The following is a 15157-nucleotide window of genomic DNA, read 5'->3' as shown; positions in this document are numbered from 1 at the left end:
ATATATATATATATATATGTATATATATATGCATTATGTGTGAATGATCATGTGAAGAATGCGCTATGTTTCTGTTCAATGAATGGTGAATATGTGTATATGAGATTGATAAATATGACTAATGCTACAGAATGATAAAATACCCCCTTACACCATAAATCCTATTGTTCCAAAATGTTGAGTTGATTTCTGGAGTAGTTCGCAGAAGTGTGGATATACCTTTAAAGAGTCTATATGAAATTCAAAGTAAATCTTGTCGATTAATTGAATTTTCCATGTACAGTACAATGTGTGAAAGTTTTCAATGAAATTTTTACTACTTTAGAACCTAATTGATAGGTTTCAATGATAATTGTCTGACTACGACTTGGCCATCAATTTTTAAATCAGGTTTTTTACCTGGTAATTCAATCTTTGTATTTTCACTACTACTACTACTATTCAACTCATCTTGTAAAGCTAAAGATTTTGCCCAATCTTCATTAGGAAATTCAACATCAAATTTAATATAAATATCACCTTTTCTTGATGTACCTCTAATTGGTAAACCTTCATTTTTAATTATATAAATTGAATTTGGTTTTATAATTCTTTCACCTTTTTTTGATTCAATTTTTATACCTCTACCATCTAAATGTATAAATAAAATTCTTGAAAATCCTAATAAACTTTCACTTAATCTTATTGATATTAAAATAGATAAAGATCCAGGAGAATGTGGTTGTGGTTTAAATGATGGATGTGGTAAATGTCTTATTAAGAATATTATATCTCCTGCTGGTATATCGGGCTACATATTTTCATTCAAATGAATCAAATCAGCATACATCCATCCATTAACCTAAGTCTATTCTAAGCATTTATTTCAATTCTCCTTTTTTAAATTCTATTTTTCAAATATTCCTGGACAACATGCATCAGCATCAATAAACTCCAACTCACCTCTTCATCACCTTCACCTCTCAATGCAATTCTTTCACCATCTTCTGTACCCGGATCAATCATAAATTCTATTCTTTTCTTTTCTTTTGTAACTTTTAATCCTTTACATTTTTTACATTTTTCTTTTTCTCTTATTTTTTTACCTTGACCATTACATGATGGACAAGGTGATTTAACTTTACCTAAGAAACCAGGTGCGATCTATTGTATTATATCAAAGTATATTATTAGTTTTATATCTCATTTAAAAACATTGAATTAAAAATCAATATAAACTTACATGTCTATCAGTAAGTATCGTACCTTTACCTTCACAATTACCACATTCTTTAGGTTGAACACCTGATCTTGCACCAGAACCTTTACATCCTTGACAAATCCTATCTCTTTCTAAATTCATTATAACTTTTTTACCTTTATATACATCTTCTAAACTTATATCATACGCTATTATTGTATCTTTACCTTTTGTTGGTTTTCTTCTTGAAGGCCCACCACCACCACCACCACCACCACCCATTTCAAATTCAAATCCACCACCAATACCACCAAATCCACCACCAAACATCTGTTCGAATAAATCATCCATATCCATTCCCCCTCCACCCATTCCTCCTCCCCTAGGTGGTCCGTCAGGTCCATGAGAGTCGTAAGATGCTCTCTGAGATACAGAATGAATTCTGTATCAGCAATCTTCTCATATAAGATCTAAATAAGTGAATGACTTACATCATTAGGATTCGATAAAGTCTCATACGCCTGTCCTATCTTTTGGAATGTTTCGTGTGCTTGAGGATTATCCGGGTTCTATAGATCAATCTGTTCGTCAGCTGTTGAAATTGTACGTAGATACTTATGCACGTGAGCTCACTTTGTCCTACACAGTCGATACAACATACAGTACTCCGGTCAGCAATTACTCTTGCATTATTTGAGATGCGCTTCTTACAGGATGATGTTGCATTGCCTGTTTGCCAAAACGTCATTGTCAGTAAGCAATGCTTCGATGCTACATGTAGCATTATTGAATTACTACTCACCTTCTTCTTGTATGCTTTCTTGATCTCAGCATCAGAAGCATCTACCGATACCTCAAGGAGGTCATAATACGTCGTATCGTATACCACTGGAATTGACAAGTGATTAGCCCAAAAACAAAGCCAGAGTCAAAGCCAAAGCCAAGGATTTGCTCAATCACCTACTTTTCGATTGTCCAGATTATGTTGATCTTTATAAATCTTCTGTTTCAGTTTTCACTTGCCCTCCTCTATTCTATTCAACATCAGCATTGTCGTCATCGCTATCGTTCTTCTCCTCCTCATGTCATCCTCTCCTACTAACATTTGACGAGTGTCATGTTATTCATGCATGTTCTGAAATAATTGAAATTTATCACGTGATAATATCGGCTTAAAGGTCTTGTTTCGGTTTTCGATATGAACCCATCTTTAAATGGGTGCCATGAATAAATATACCGGTCTGATCCCCAAATTACCGGTATTTCGAATATTTCTGTCATGTACGGATATAAACCATATTAACATGATTCCGCTAATTACCACGCTGCATCTCAGTGTTATCAAACTACCCACCCTCGTCATTCCTAGATATACACCCTCATATCTCATATATCCTTGATAGAGATTTGTTGTTCTCTTTTTTTTTTCTCTTTTTCTTTTTCTTCTTCAAGTTGTTTCAGCTTGTCCTTCTCTTCTCGTTGACATCTAAAGATCATTCAAAATGAGTTTCATCGCTTCAAGAAACGCTCTCAGAGCTCAGGTATGTTTGATCATTCTTTATCGTCCAACTTTCTTATACCTTTGTTTTGTTTATATATCCTCTTCTACTCTTTTTCTTTCGGCCGTATAAACAATTTTAGCCGAATTTTCTCACTTTTCTGGTATCTTGTCTTCTTCATACATCTCCAACTTTTCAATATCTATCTCTCAATTGAACATGTACTGATCACGCTTCTTCACTCACAACTACAGCTCCGACCACAATTCGCTAGAACTTTTGCTTCTACACCATCAGCTTACGCTCAATCACTTAAAGAAAGATTAACTGAACTCATTCCTAAAGAAATCGAAAATGTTAAAGCTGTTAGAGCTGCTCACGGTAACAAATCATTCGGTGAAGTTACCGTTGACCAAGCTTACGGTGGTATGAGAGGTATCAAGGTGAGTGTTGTTGTGATCAGCTGCCCTCAAATACAGAAGCTGACGATATTCACATATTTATAGGGTTTGATTTGGGAAGGATCAGTTCTTGATGCTGATGAAGGTATTAGATTCAGAGGTTTAACCATCCCTGAAGTTCAACAAAAATTACCAACTGCTCCAGGTGGTTCTGAACCATTGCCAGAAGCCCTTTTCTGGCTCCTCGTTACTGGTGAAGTACCAACTGAAGAACAAGTTAAAGGTCTTTCTCAAGAATGGGCAGCTAGAGCCGAATTACCTAAATTCGTTGAAGAACTCATTGATCGATGTCCTAACACTCTCCACCCAATGACCCAATTCTCTATTGCCGTTAACGCTGTGAGTGAACATTATCAAACCTTTTCGCTTAAATAATCACCATTTAAGCGCTCAATGAAAGAATTACTGACTGACTTCACGGATATCCTTATCTATAGCTTAACCACGATTCAGCTTTCGCCAAAGCTTACTCTAACGGTGTACACAAGAGAGAATACTGGAAAATCACTTTCGATGATTCCATGGATCTCATTGCCAAATTACCAAACATTGCTGGTAGAATTTTCAGAAACGTTTTCGGTGATGGTAAACTCCCACCTATCGATGCCAACAAAGATTACTCTGCCAACTTGGCTACTTTACTTGGTTTCGGTGACAACGCCGATTTCGTTGATCTCATGAGATTATACATCACCATCCACTCCGATCACGAAGGTGGTAACGTATCTGTGAGTACAGCTGGCGGATTTAAAGATTCTGGGAACGCATAGCTAACCTTACGATCCATACTAGGCCCACACCGGTCACTTAGTCGGTTCAGCCCTCTCCGATCCTTTCCTTGCTTTCGCTGCTTCCCTTAACGGTCTTGCCGGTCCCCTCCACGGGTAAGTCGCCTGCCTGGGTATATTACTCTATGCAATCAAGCTAACAACTATCCGTAGTCTTGCCAACCAAGAAGTTCTCCGATGGGTACAAAAGATGAGAGCTGCCGTCGGTGAAGAACCATCTGACGAAAAAGTTGCTGAATACGTTTGGTCAACTCTTAAATCTGGTCAAGTGGTTCCAGGTTACGGTCACGCCGTTTTGAGAAAGACCGTGAGTACCGAGCGTACTATCCATACGGTGAATCATTGTGCTTATCTGAGTAAATGCCTATTTTAGGATCCTCGATACACCGCTCAAAGAGAATTCGCTCTTAAACACCTTCCTAACGACCCAGGATTCAAACTTGTTGGTCAAATCTACAAAATCGTTCCTAACATTCTTCTCGAAGCTGGTAAAGCTAAAAACCCATGGCCAAATGTTGATGCCCACTCTGGTGTTCTTTTAACTTACTACGGTCTCCACCAACAAGACTTCTACACCGTTCTTTTCGGTGTTTCAAGAGCTTTCGGTGTTGTTTCTCAACTTATCTGGGACAGAGCTCTCGGTATGCCCCTTGAAAGACCTAAGTCATACTCAACCGAAGCCATCAAGAAGATGTTTGAAGGTAAATAAGCGTTCTAAAGTATAGATTTGAAGATTATGGGACAAAGGTCTTTACGGAGGAAAAGAACAAATATCAAAAACTGTATCTATTGAATGAATATGACGATGGACCTAGGAAATTCAAAAAAGAGTATATATAATAAATAATCTTTTATATGCTTCACTCTTATGGTAATATGGATTTGAATTCTTGCATTACATCTGAATCGTCTCATTTGACTGCAGTTCTCGCTGATCACCCTGCAAAGACCAGTACGTATGATCGCAAGCCGGAATGTGAAATTGTGCATATTACTGCATGGCGAGATATCTTATACAGTTATACAAGCATTACATGACCCGCTTATCCTACAATCGAGAGATCACCTAAACTATTATATTCCTTTAAGGTTTTCCCCTGTATTGGTTTTCCTTTATCTATCAAATTATCTATATCTACACTGATATTCTGCTCCTCGACGTCAAAACTATCATCATTATTATTATCACCATCATACAAATGTAAGATCCTTAATCCACCTAAATTCATTAAACCCTGATTAAAAGAGATAAATTTCAACTTGAATTTATATTCAGTTTCCCATCTCCTATTACTTCGTATTTCCTTTTGCTCTTCATTTGGATTTGAATTGTTATATGATGATGGACCTAGATTCTCAATTGTTTTATATAATGATTTTTTAGGTAAGATAATTAGTGAATTGCCTATATACAAAATTCCATTTTGTGCTTGATCTGATATGTTAGATGGATATGGATACGATATCGATTGATCAGAGAATATATGAGGTTGAGGTGGGAATGATTCTTCGTTCTCTTCATCTTCATGTCCGTGACCTCCATCATCAAGAATAATTTCATTTTGACTACCAAAATTTAGTGGTATACTCCTATACCTTGGTGATGACTGTACGCCGCCGGTAACAAAGGAACTAGCAGAAGAGTTTAGACCTTGTTGTTGAGCTTGTCTAAGTTGATTAGCAACTGATGAAGGAGTTAGAGGTCTTGAAGAAGTTGATGTTGAAGTTAAAGGTGAAAAAGGTCTATTAGATGATACTGAAGGAGGTGGAGATAAAGGTGTATTTGTTCTACTTGTTGGTGATAAAATTGATAATTTAGGTCCTGTTTGTGGTTGTTGAGGTAAAGGTGTGAGATATTGGATTGCTATTCTAGGTGATTTTGGTTTCTGATATGTGTTATTTGATTTAGGCGTTTGTATATCATGTGATTTATTTGATACTCTGGAAGATATTCGACTTAATGGTGTATCATCGTCATCTTCTTTTTTATCATTACTACTACTGTCATTCAAATTATCGTTATTAATTGATGTTGATGATTTATGTTGTTGACTATTTGCGGGATTGCTATTGAATTCAGGTATACTTTGTATAGATCTTATACCTAATTTAAAATCCATTGAAAATTGCTTATCAATTTCAAATTCTCTTAAATCATTGTCATTGTTATTCTCATTCTCAATTAAAGTTAAATCAAATTCCCATTCTTCTTCTTGATTTTCTTCATCTGGTTTATTGATATTGGTATTTGGATTTGGATTTAAAGTACCTTTCATTGGACTTGGAGCTAATAAATTATTGTTATTATTCTGATTACTCAATCTATCTCTAGGATTCGGTGTGGCCAAAGGACTTGAAGTTGATATATTAGATTGATTACTTAATGTTCTAGTTGGGATGATTCCACCTTTTGGAGGTAAAACTGGTGGTTGAATAGCGACAGGAACACGTCTATTTAAAGTTGAAGTTTGTAATCTACCTGGTAAATGATATTTTGATAATAACCAAGTAACGTCTAATCTACCTAAAGGTAAAATCGTACCACCTGGATAAATAGGTGGGAAAATTGATTTCTTGTAGTAGTCTTCTTCTTCAGTAGAGATCGTATCGGGTTCAGGTGAAAGTATAAATAAAAATTGTCTGATATCTTCAGGTAATAAAATTATTTTATCTTCATCTTCATCTTTATCATCATTATTATTTGTCAAAGAATTGCATAATAAACCTTTAACAGGTTCTAAATACACTTTTGATAAAATCATCGATTCATTTGAAACATTTTGCATTAAAATTTCTAAATATATCTTTTCTCTTTTAGTTATCGATAATAATGTATTTGGATTCATTGGTGTTTGAATTCTTGTTTTAATGGATAATGGTGGATTGACCTATGAAAAAGAACAATTCATATACAAGTGATACGTATCAGTTTATTAAGTCTTCAATTCTTCTATATACAAATCATCGTCCCTATAGGGATTTATGGATGCCTGGCTCTCGAAGTTTAACGTCACTTGATTCGAATGATGCTGGATAAAGCAATAACACCTCTTCAGTAAGATGAGGACGTGTGAACTCACATGAAATTTCAAAAACCTTTGAAACGTCTTTCTACCTTCTAAAGTTTCCCAAGCTATACTAACAATTAAAACATTCAAACCTAAATCTTTAATTTCATTTTCCAATTTTATATCAACTTTCTCACCATATTTCAATATAGGTAACTTGTTTTCGTTTTGTTCGTTTTCAATATCATTATCGTCATCAACCTCACTTTGCTTTTGAATCTTAGTATCATCATCATCAATATTATTATTTTCAGGTTTGTTATTTTGATGTACAACTTCACCTAATCTAAATCTACCTCCAGGACCTTGAGTTTCAATCATCATTTTAACACCTAAAATATCATTTTTACTTTGATTCGTATTCTCAAGAGATAAATCTAATGATAATATGGAGCCTAAATAAACTAAACCTAGATGAGTGGAAGGGTAATTTGGTGTAGGCGAAAAATTGAATTCTTTTGGTGGTTTAGGTAATTCAATCGCTTCATCATTCAAAGAAATACCTTCATGGGGTGATGTCGAGGGTATGTAAGAAGGTATCAATGAAGGTGGGGATATTTGATTACTACAACAAAACAGGATGAATAATCACGTATCTATTTGGCAGGTCTTCTAGAAGAATTATAAACTCACATGATCAGTGTAAGAGGAGGTTCCATCTTGCTAAATGTCTCTCCTCTAAATTAGTACGTCGGTTCAAGCAGAACAAGTAGATGATGATGATGATTGTGGTTGCCCGGCTAGGATCCTCTTGAAACAATCTAAGATCTTCCAGACGACGGACTTGTCTTGATGTTAGTGTTTGCGCACTCTGATGATAGCTTTTGAGGTTTATGAGGTTAATCTGTCTGCAATCTTGCGAAGACGAATAAACATTACAAGCTCTATTGGCTTGTTCATTGCGTAAATACAAGTTTAAACTAGACCCCCTCCACTTTGTGCTTGTGCGTGGCAAACGACGCGTATCATGATAATAGATGAAACTCGTTGTGATATATTTCATGAGATGTCAAGCATATCTTGCATTAAATTCATCGCATTCTTGCCATGTATACATGTATATACACGTAATATTCTACTTCATCTACCTCTATAAAACCTTCCAAGTTATATCTTCACCTAAATATCACCCATATCGTCCATATCATCAGCATCATTCTCATTCTCTTGAATGAGTTGAGCGATTTCTCTATCCCTTTCTCTTGCATCTGCGGCTGTATCAAGTTCTGTAACGCATTTCCACATGAGATCAGCTTCTAGCTTCTGTATTTGTATGTAGGCATAAAAGCTAGACTTACCTTTTCTATGAGCGTTAGGTGGGTATCTCATAGCCTATTGCAGTTGCAAGAAATAATCAGCTATCTATATAAGAGTATGGATGGCATCAAGGGGGACTTTGAACTTACTCTGACAGATTCATTATAGACTTGAGTACAGAATTGAATTCTTTTATTAAATTGTAATGAAGGTTCATCAGTTTCATATAAATTTTTAATTTTATTTGATTTCAAATATCCTTTTTCGTGATTTATGATTGCATCTATAACACCATCTTTTATAGCTTTTGAAACAATATATTCTGTATCTTCTTCAGATTCTAAATTTAATTTTAGACATATATCAGATAAACTTATTCTTGAATAACTTAATGTTATGGTTCTTAATGCTGTTTTTAAAACAAAATGTCTTAATCTTAAAATTAAGAAATGTGTTGAATCCTTTTTGAATACTTCTTCATTTGCTTCAAATGATTTCTGGAACCCTGCTACATCTCCAATTCTGACGGCTATAATCCAAGCACGATATCAACGTATATTATCAAAAGAGCCATTGCGATGTGTAAGAACTCACCTTGTACAATTTGGAAATAAGGTAATAAAGCTTGTTTCAATACTGGTTTTCTGAACATTGCTCTATCTGGAATGACACCGGTTAAGAGTACAACAATGATGAAGTATTTGTGGATCTGTAGAAAAGAATTGCGTACGGCATGATCAGAACTTTATCCAGTTGCGCATTCCGGCAAATTGAGGTCACTCACCAATTGAACAAAACCAGGCGCTACTTCATCTTTAGGTGCTCTTCTAATAGCAGTTTGCAAATAATTTCTTGCTTGTGCGTAGTTTAACTGAATTGCTCTTAAACGACCTGCATAAAATAACCATCTAACAGTTTGCGCTTGATTGGCAGCACCTAAGAAAGTTGATTTTGCAATCAATTTATCTGCCTGATCGTATTGTTGTGAAGCTAAATAAGATCGTAGCAAGAGGTTGATAACGGTGACCTAGTTAGACGAGTACAAGCAAGATCAGCTTTTTCGTTTGAGCGTAACATCGAGGTACTGGGCTAGAAAAGCTTACCTCCAAAGTCTCATCCTTTCTCAAGGAAGCAGTTTGTCTAATAGCCAAGAACGATCTAAACAATATAGCATATCAGCTTTTTGTCGGTTTCCACTGCTGAAGCTGAACAAGCTGGACTGAACATACGGTTGTAATTCAGTTAATCTACCTTGTAATTCATATGATCTAGCCAAGTAGAACCAAACTTTCGCAGCTATTTGATCCATTGTTCTTCTGTTCAATGAACTGATGATCTCACTAGTTTCCAAGGCGAATTCACCGGCCTTGATGTAACGAATTGAATTAGTTAATGGAACCTGTAATAACCAAGTCCATCGAAAAACTCACCTCTACAGTATTTCCCGCGTCCAAATTCAGAAGAATCAAAAGTAATCTCAAATACATGACGCCTTCAGGTATCAATTCATTTCCTGATGAATCAAGTGGTGGTGAGAATTTCTTTTTAGGTTGAGATTGTGTTGTCGCTTCTTTATCTTTGGAAGCATCATCGGTTGTTGGGGTAGGATCAATTTCCATTTCTTCAGAAGGTTTGTCAGATGTAGATATGGTAGATGAAGATTCAGGTAAATTTGAGAATATTGGATTGGCGATTAACGATTGACCTGTTTTAGCTGATTAGTCGTCATATCAGTTAATTGATCACTCCATATGCCCATTCACTTGCTTGACTACAGACGCTGACTCAATATTAAGTAAACTTACATCCTTTTGGGAAAGCTTGATCTAATACATTTTTGAAATTTGATTTATTCAATTTCTTTCTTAAAGTAGTTAAAGTTCTTAATACTCTAATTGTAAATCTTGGTTCAATTGTTGAAACTGCTTTACCAATAAGGGTGATATTGTTAAGTATTTCTACATTTATGACCGATCTCTATCAGCTATTACCATTGCATATACTTCTCAAATACAAGCTAGACGTCCTGTCATGACGTTTTCATCGAAGAGGCCTGGAACTTACCATCTTCAACAGTTAAAACAGGTACTTTAATAATAGGTTTCTCTAATTGAGCAGTTTCTTCTTCACCTTTCTTTTCCTCTTTTGTAGGTTCTTGCAATTTTGCAGTTGGGTTTATAGCCATGGTGAACGATTTATCTGTAGGAATAAGAAGTGATAAATACAGTCGACGTTGAACTCTTTCAACTGTGAAATATGTATTGATCAACTTTGAATGATGTATGGAATTTCAGCGTAGATAATCATATAATCATCGACGCGCAAGCTGAAAGTGCTCGTTACACTGACGTCGCATCATGATATATTTGTAGCTAACCACGTGGTAAATGTGGCACTTTTTGGCGCTTTCAGAAATTATGCATTATTTGGTTAAGAGGTACTATAGTAGTAATTGATGGTATCTATAGTTATTTATATCAACCTACACGGTTCTCTCCTCTTATATACTACTTTTTTCTCATTGATTATGGGTATATCTGATTGATTTATATTAGATTCACGAGATCTCCACTAACGCCATTGACTCTAATAACACCTCAGGTCTCCCTTTCTCTCAGAACTAGCTCTTTGCAATCGATTTATTCACAATGGACCTTTCCTCATCGCCTATTCTATCAGCCACACCAGTCCAGCTTTTTGTGTATCTCCTTAGCAGCATCTCCTCGAACTGTTGAGCCGTTAACAATTTAATACTAAGTTGGGGAAAGGTCGATGATCAGCTTAGCTTAACCGTATTATGATTTATCAACTCACGACGTAAGGAATGATCTTCCAAGGTACTTTTTCACAGTACTATATATAGAAGATGCACATAAGCAGTCAGATTTCGTCCTTTTAAGCTGCAAAGGAGGCTAAAGATGTTTCCAGACATACCTTGTCCCAATCTTTACCGTATTTGTGTCTACATGCTTCATCATCCCTCATTTGTCTGTGAACAAGAAGAATAACAAAATAGACGATGTAGTAATACGTCAAGGGAGTTCTAAATCCAGTAGGAAGACACCATCCAAGGCTATAGAGCGAAGGAATGGTACTCAGCCAGATCCATTGATTTGAGAATAGCAGGAAAACTTACGCCATAAGCCAATCGCCAAAGTAATTCTGTATACATGCAATCGTCAGTCACATGAACATCTGTAAAACCCATCTTGACCTAACTCACAGGGTGTCTTGATCTACCCCACCAACCAGACGTCAAAAGTTTAGTACCTCTTTCTGTAGTCATGTATTCCAATTCTGCGATTCATTACAAAATATTAGCTTGAGTGTTCAAAACTGCAATGAGAAACCCCCGTTAGGGTAAAAGTCAACTCACTCTTGGGGTTTTTACCAGCTCTAAAGTCACCTTTCTCATTGTTCGCTTGTCTAAATATATAATTACCAACCAATGTAATAGCTACTACTGCTGAAGTCCAAATCGGACCCATCTTGACAGGATTAAAGGCTAGATATCTAGCTTGTAAACCATATGTAAATGGTACCCAAGTCAAATCACCCATGGAAAGCATGAAACCAAATCCATCTGTAGTGATGTCCATCTGGTTAAGGATGGTGTGCTGTTCGGCATTATAACATTTAGCACACATTCCGAATTAAGCAAAAAAGGGGAACTTACTTCTTGGATCAAACAGTCTGCTGTATACCAGCCTTCAAAGATGATGACAGTCCACATGGAATCTGTGATCGTACCCAAACGAAGGTATTGTTCACAAGCGCATGAGATGTTGAGTAATAACCAAAGAATCATACCAGGTCTAACTTCATTGAAGGTTTTGATATCGAATGAAGGGAAGAATGGAGGATGAGGGTTAAGTGGTCTACCCATGAAGAACTATTCGTGGGTTATTAGCATGCCTATTACAAAAGAAAAGGCCCCCTGAGAATGTAGGATGTATAATGTAACAGGTTCGATGTTGGGGTTGCCCTAAACTCACGTCATAAAAGAAATTACCAGAATTACCACCTAAAGCTAATAATTCTCTATTGTAGAAACTATATCCATATACCCACAAAGCTTGAAACAGTGACATGGCTAAACTTGCTGATACTAGAGGTACCCAATGGTCGTATAACCATGAGAAGAGTTCGATACCGCCAGGATTAAGGAGTACACCAAGTGATAAACCGAGAGTAAGGAGAAGGGTGTAGAGGCCTAATCAAGAGCAAGAAGATTCAATTAGCACGGCAGTGATGACTTGTAACACGAGAGTTAGGAAAATAGTCGTGATCAAAGCGATTCATGGCAAACAAAACATACCATTCATCTTATATGTCTTTCTCGTACCATCTCTCAACAAATTACCTTGGATTTTATCTCCAGGGAGGAATTTCCAACAGGCTATACAATAAGTATACCAACCTAAATAGACTGCGAAAGATTTCCATTCCCACAAATAACCAGATTCGTTTGGGAAATTACCAACTAGATTCCAAGCTGTTTTCCAGCCTGATATAGTTGTAGGTGTACATCCTACAGCATCATTACATGTATAAAAGAAAATATATGTAAATAATGGTGTTAAGATTGATATACCAAATGTACCTATGGGTCCAAAGAATTCTGTAGGTTTAGATTTTGGGTTCAATTCTTCGTATGTCATTGGTTTTGTATTAGCAGGTAAAGTTAAATGTGTTGTGGCTGTAATTACTGTTGTTGTAGTTCCTTCCTCCGAGGAAGGGGGATTAGTCGGTGAAGTGGATGATTCCGACATCTTGCCTAAGATTAATGTGTTGATATATCGAGTTACCTATCTTTTGGATTAAATATATTATACGAAGTGTGTGATATAGATAGACAAATAAAGGAAGAAGGAAAAATGTAAATAAAAGATCAGTTGATGTTCTATCTATTGTCGATGACGGTGGACCTGATTTAAGGTTTATTTGGGTAATTTCACCAAATTTCAACGCGTTCAAATCGAGCTCAGAGCATAGACAACAAACATCCTTAATTATGGTACGATATAAACCTCAACATGATACGATAAATAATGTATGCATCGCTTCCTTTACTTCAAACATGCATGGTACGTCGACCACATAGCCCTTTATAATGTATTCTCGGAATGGGTAATATGTATGCATGGTATCTATTGGGAGCGCTTGTCTTCGCTTCAGTCTCTCCCTTGACTATAGCTTGATTGTAGCTTTACGGCATCGATTATATCCCGAACTCTTATGCTACAGCAGCTGGTTTTTCAGATTCAATAACTTCACTCAACCAAGTTCCTAATTTCTTCTCCATGATTAACAGCAGTTTACTTGCATAAGGATCTAGATTTGGTCCACTTTGTGATGTTAATGAGGAAGGAAGTGATAATGATAATTGGATTTGATTATTTGGGAATTTACGTGCTAAATTTATGGACCAGATACTGCTTAGCAATAGGTCTTTATCATGGGAACCAAACTTACCTAAACGTTGTGACATTGGTAGAGCATAGTCACTTGCACTAGCTCTATATATAGGTGTAGCAGTTACAGGTATATTCTAAGATGACCGCGTACTTATTAGCTTATTCATTTACTCTGGAAATTGAGAGAGAAGGCGAAAAAGCTTACACCTCTAGAAGGCATTGCCACGGCCCAATCACTTGCTATCTTCTTTTCGCTCACGATAACGCTTTCTGATGAATCTGATGGTGATCCTGTTCCTACCCATATCATCAAAGTATCGACTAATCTCGTTAAATGGAATACGAATGAAGGTGAGGATGGAAGTGGAGAACAAAGGGTTTGATGATATGTTTGTATTATAGGCTCTAATGACATTTCGAACGCTCTGTTTTCTTGTGATTCTTGGGGCGAATATGTTCGTATGTGATTGTGTACTACTTTTGAGCTGTTAGTTTATTTTGTATGCATAGAATGCTTTATCACCATGAAAGATACATACTATAACAACAACAATGCAAAGTCCTTAGATGATGCGGTCAGACCTCCACTTTTGATGGTTCATATTCACCGTCACTGTATACCATTACCTTTCTATCTTTGGTTTTATTCCATTAAAATCAATCCTTCCTTTACAACAAAGCTACAAGAATAGGTCGACAATTCAAAGAGCAATTCATCATGGTCGAACTTACTCCACCATCGTCTCATAATTCAACACCGGTTCGACCGACAGATGACGAATTATTACCTCCATCACCGTCAGCTGGATTAGGTTCATCATCATCATTAAAACCTCATCCTTTAACGAAATCAACTTCAATGGATGTAGATAATAGCTTATCAGGTTCTGGATCGAATTCAGATCAGGGGGAAGATGATCAAGAAATAGTCGATGTGCAACAACAACGAAATGAAGATAATGACGATGGTAGTGATTTAAGTATGAGTTCAGAAGGTGAAGATGAAAATGACGAAGAAGGAAGACAATCACAGCAACTTCCTTCAGAGGGTAGTTCAGCTTTAGCTGATGAAGGAAAGTCAAAGGTAAATGAAGGAGTACAAGGAGTTGTAGATAAGAAAGGAAAAGTAAGTTAGCCTGATTAACTACTACGTCCTCTTGGTGGTTGATATAGCTAAAGTACATTTTGCAGTCACGAAATAGACGTTCAAGACGACAGCAACAAGGTAAATCTACTGGAGGCTCGCTTTCTATATCATCTAAAAACCCAAGATCAGGTGGTCCCAGAAAAGATGGTGACTTATGGGAAAGTGATATCGTTGACAGGTGGAATATCGGTAGGTAACCATATAATATAAAGCTTGATTTGATTCCAGTCACGAACTGAGTATGCTTGCTGCCATCTAGAAATCGGCGACGTCTGCTCAGACAACGTAGTCTCTCAGCCTGGAGCAATTGCAACCGCCTAGACATCACGATTGAAACATA

At 36.4% G+C, this 15157-nt stretch overlaps 7 protein-coding genes across 7 annotated transcripts; 2 read left to right on the top strand and 5 right to left on the bottom strand.

The window, feature by feature from the left end:
* Positions 1-328: 328 nt before the first annotated feature.
* L201_004450 (uncharacterized protein) lies at positions 329-2308 on the bottom strand (the record flags this gene model as incomplete). Its single annotated transcript, XM_066220192.1, has 7 exons — positions 329-790; positions 943-1143; positions 1223-1603; positions 1672-1749; positions 1892-1909; positions 1983-2068; positions 2284-2308. 7 exons carry the CDS (start codon positions 2306-2308, stop codon positions 329-331), a joined length of 1251 nt encoding a protein of 416 aa, XP_066076289.1.
* Positions 2309-2682: 374 nt separating this feature from the next.
* Positions 2683-4637, top strand: L201_004449 (citrate synthase, mitochondrial; the record flags this gene model as incomplete). Its single annotated transcript, XM_066220191.1, has 7 exons — positions 2683-2721; positions 2934-3122; positions 3186-3479; positions 3578-3868; positions 3933-4024; positions 4082-4235; positions 4302-4637. 7 exons carry the CDS (start codon positions 2683-2685, stop codon positions 4635-4637), a joined length of 1395 nt encoding a protein of 464 aa, XP_066076288.1.
* A 334-nt stretch (positions 4638-4971) lies between these two features.
* L201_004448 (uncharacterized protein) lies at positions 4972-7655 on the bottom strand (the record flags this gene model as incomplete). The annotated part of the gene is made up of 3 exons (XM_066220190.1): positions 4972-6816; positions 7009-7561; positions 7630-7655. 3 exons carry the CDS (start codon positions 7653-7655, stop codon positions 4972-4974), a joined length of 2424 nt encoding a protein of 807 aa, XP_066076287.1.
* Positions 7656-8115: 460 nt separating this feature from the next.
* On the bottom strand, positions 8116-10438 carry L201_004447 (uncharacterized protein; the record flags this gene model as incomplete). Its single annotated transcript, XM_066220189.1, has 10 exons — positions 8116-8222; positions 8295-8328; positions 8403-8782; positions 8848-8962; positions 9038-9280; positions 9357-9411; positions 9483-9619; positions 9684-9967; positions 10059-10211; positions 10318-10438. The coding sequence occupies 10 exons, from the start codon at positions 10436-10438 to the stop codon at positions 8116-8118; spliced, it is 1629 nt and encodes a 542-aa protein (XP_066076286.1).
* A 562-nt stretch (positions 10439-11000) lies between these two features.
* On the bottom strand, positions 11001-13025 carry L201_004446 (uncharacterized protein; the record flags this gene model as incomplete). The annotated part of the gene is made up of 9 exons (XM_066220188.1): positions 11001-11006; positions 11068-11106; positions 11188-11326; positions 11390-11415; positions 11477-11550; positions 11630-11870; positions 11930-12145; positions 12249-12466; positions 12572-13025. 9 exons carry the CDS (start codon positions 13023-13025, stop codon positions 11001-11003), a joined length of 1413 nt encoding a protein of 470 aa, XP_066076285.1.
* Positions 13026-13489: 464 nt separating this feature from the next.
* Positions 13490-14085, bottom strand: L201_004445 (uncharacterized protein; the record flags this gene model as incomplete). The annotated part of the gene is made up of 3 exons (XM_066220187.1): positions 13490-13668; positions 13729-13804; positions 13876-14085. 3 exons carry the CDS (start codon positions 14083-14085, stop codon positions 13490-13492), a joined length of 465 nt encoding a protein of 154 aa, XP_066076284.1.
* Positions 14086-14388: 303 nt separating this feature from the next.
* On the top strand, positions 14389-15138 carry L201_004444 (uncharacterized protein; the record flags this gene model as incomplete). The annotated part of the gene is made up of 3 exons (XM_066220186.1): positions 14389-14796; positions 14862-15006; positions 15077-15138. The coding sequence occupies 3 exons, from the start codon at positions 14389-14391 to the stop codon at positions 15136-15138; spliced, it is 615 nt and encodes a 204-aa protein (XP_066076283.1).
* Positions 15139-15157: the final 19 nt, after the last annotated feature.

The sequence above is a fragment of the Kwoniella dendrophila genome, chromosome 5 (assembly GCF_036810415.1).
Source record: "Kwoniella dendrophila CBS 6074 chromosome 5, complete sequence".
Lineage (NCBI taxonomy): Eukaryota > Fungi > Basidiomycota > Tremellomycetes > Tremellales > Cryptococcaceae > Kwoniella > Kwoniella dendrophila.
The sequence above is the reverse complement of the archived record's forward strand: the minus strand, read 5'-3'. Positions and strand labels throughout refer to the sequence as shown.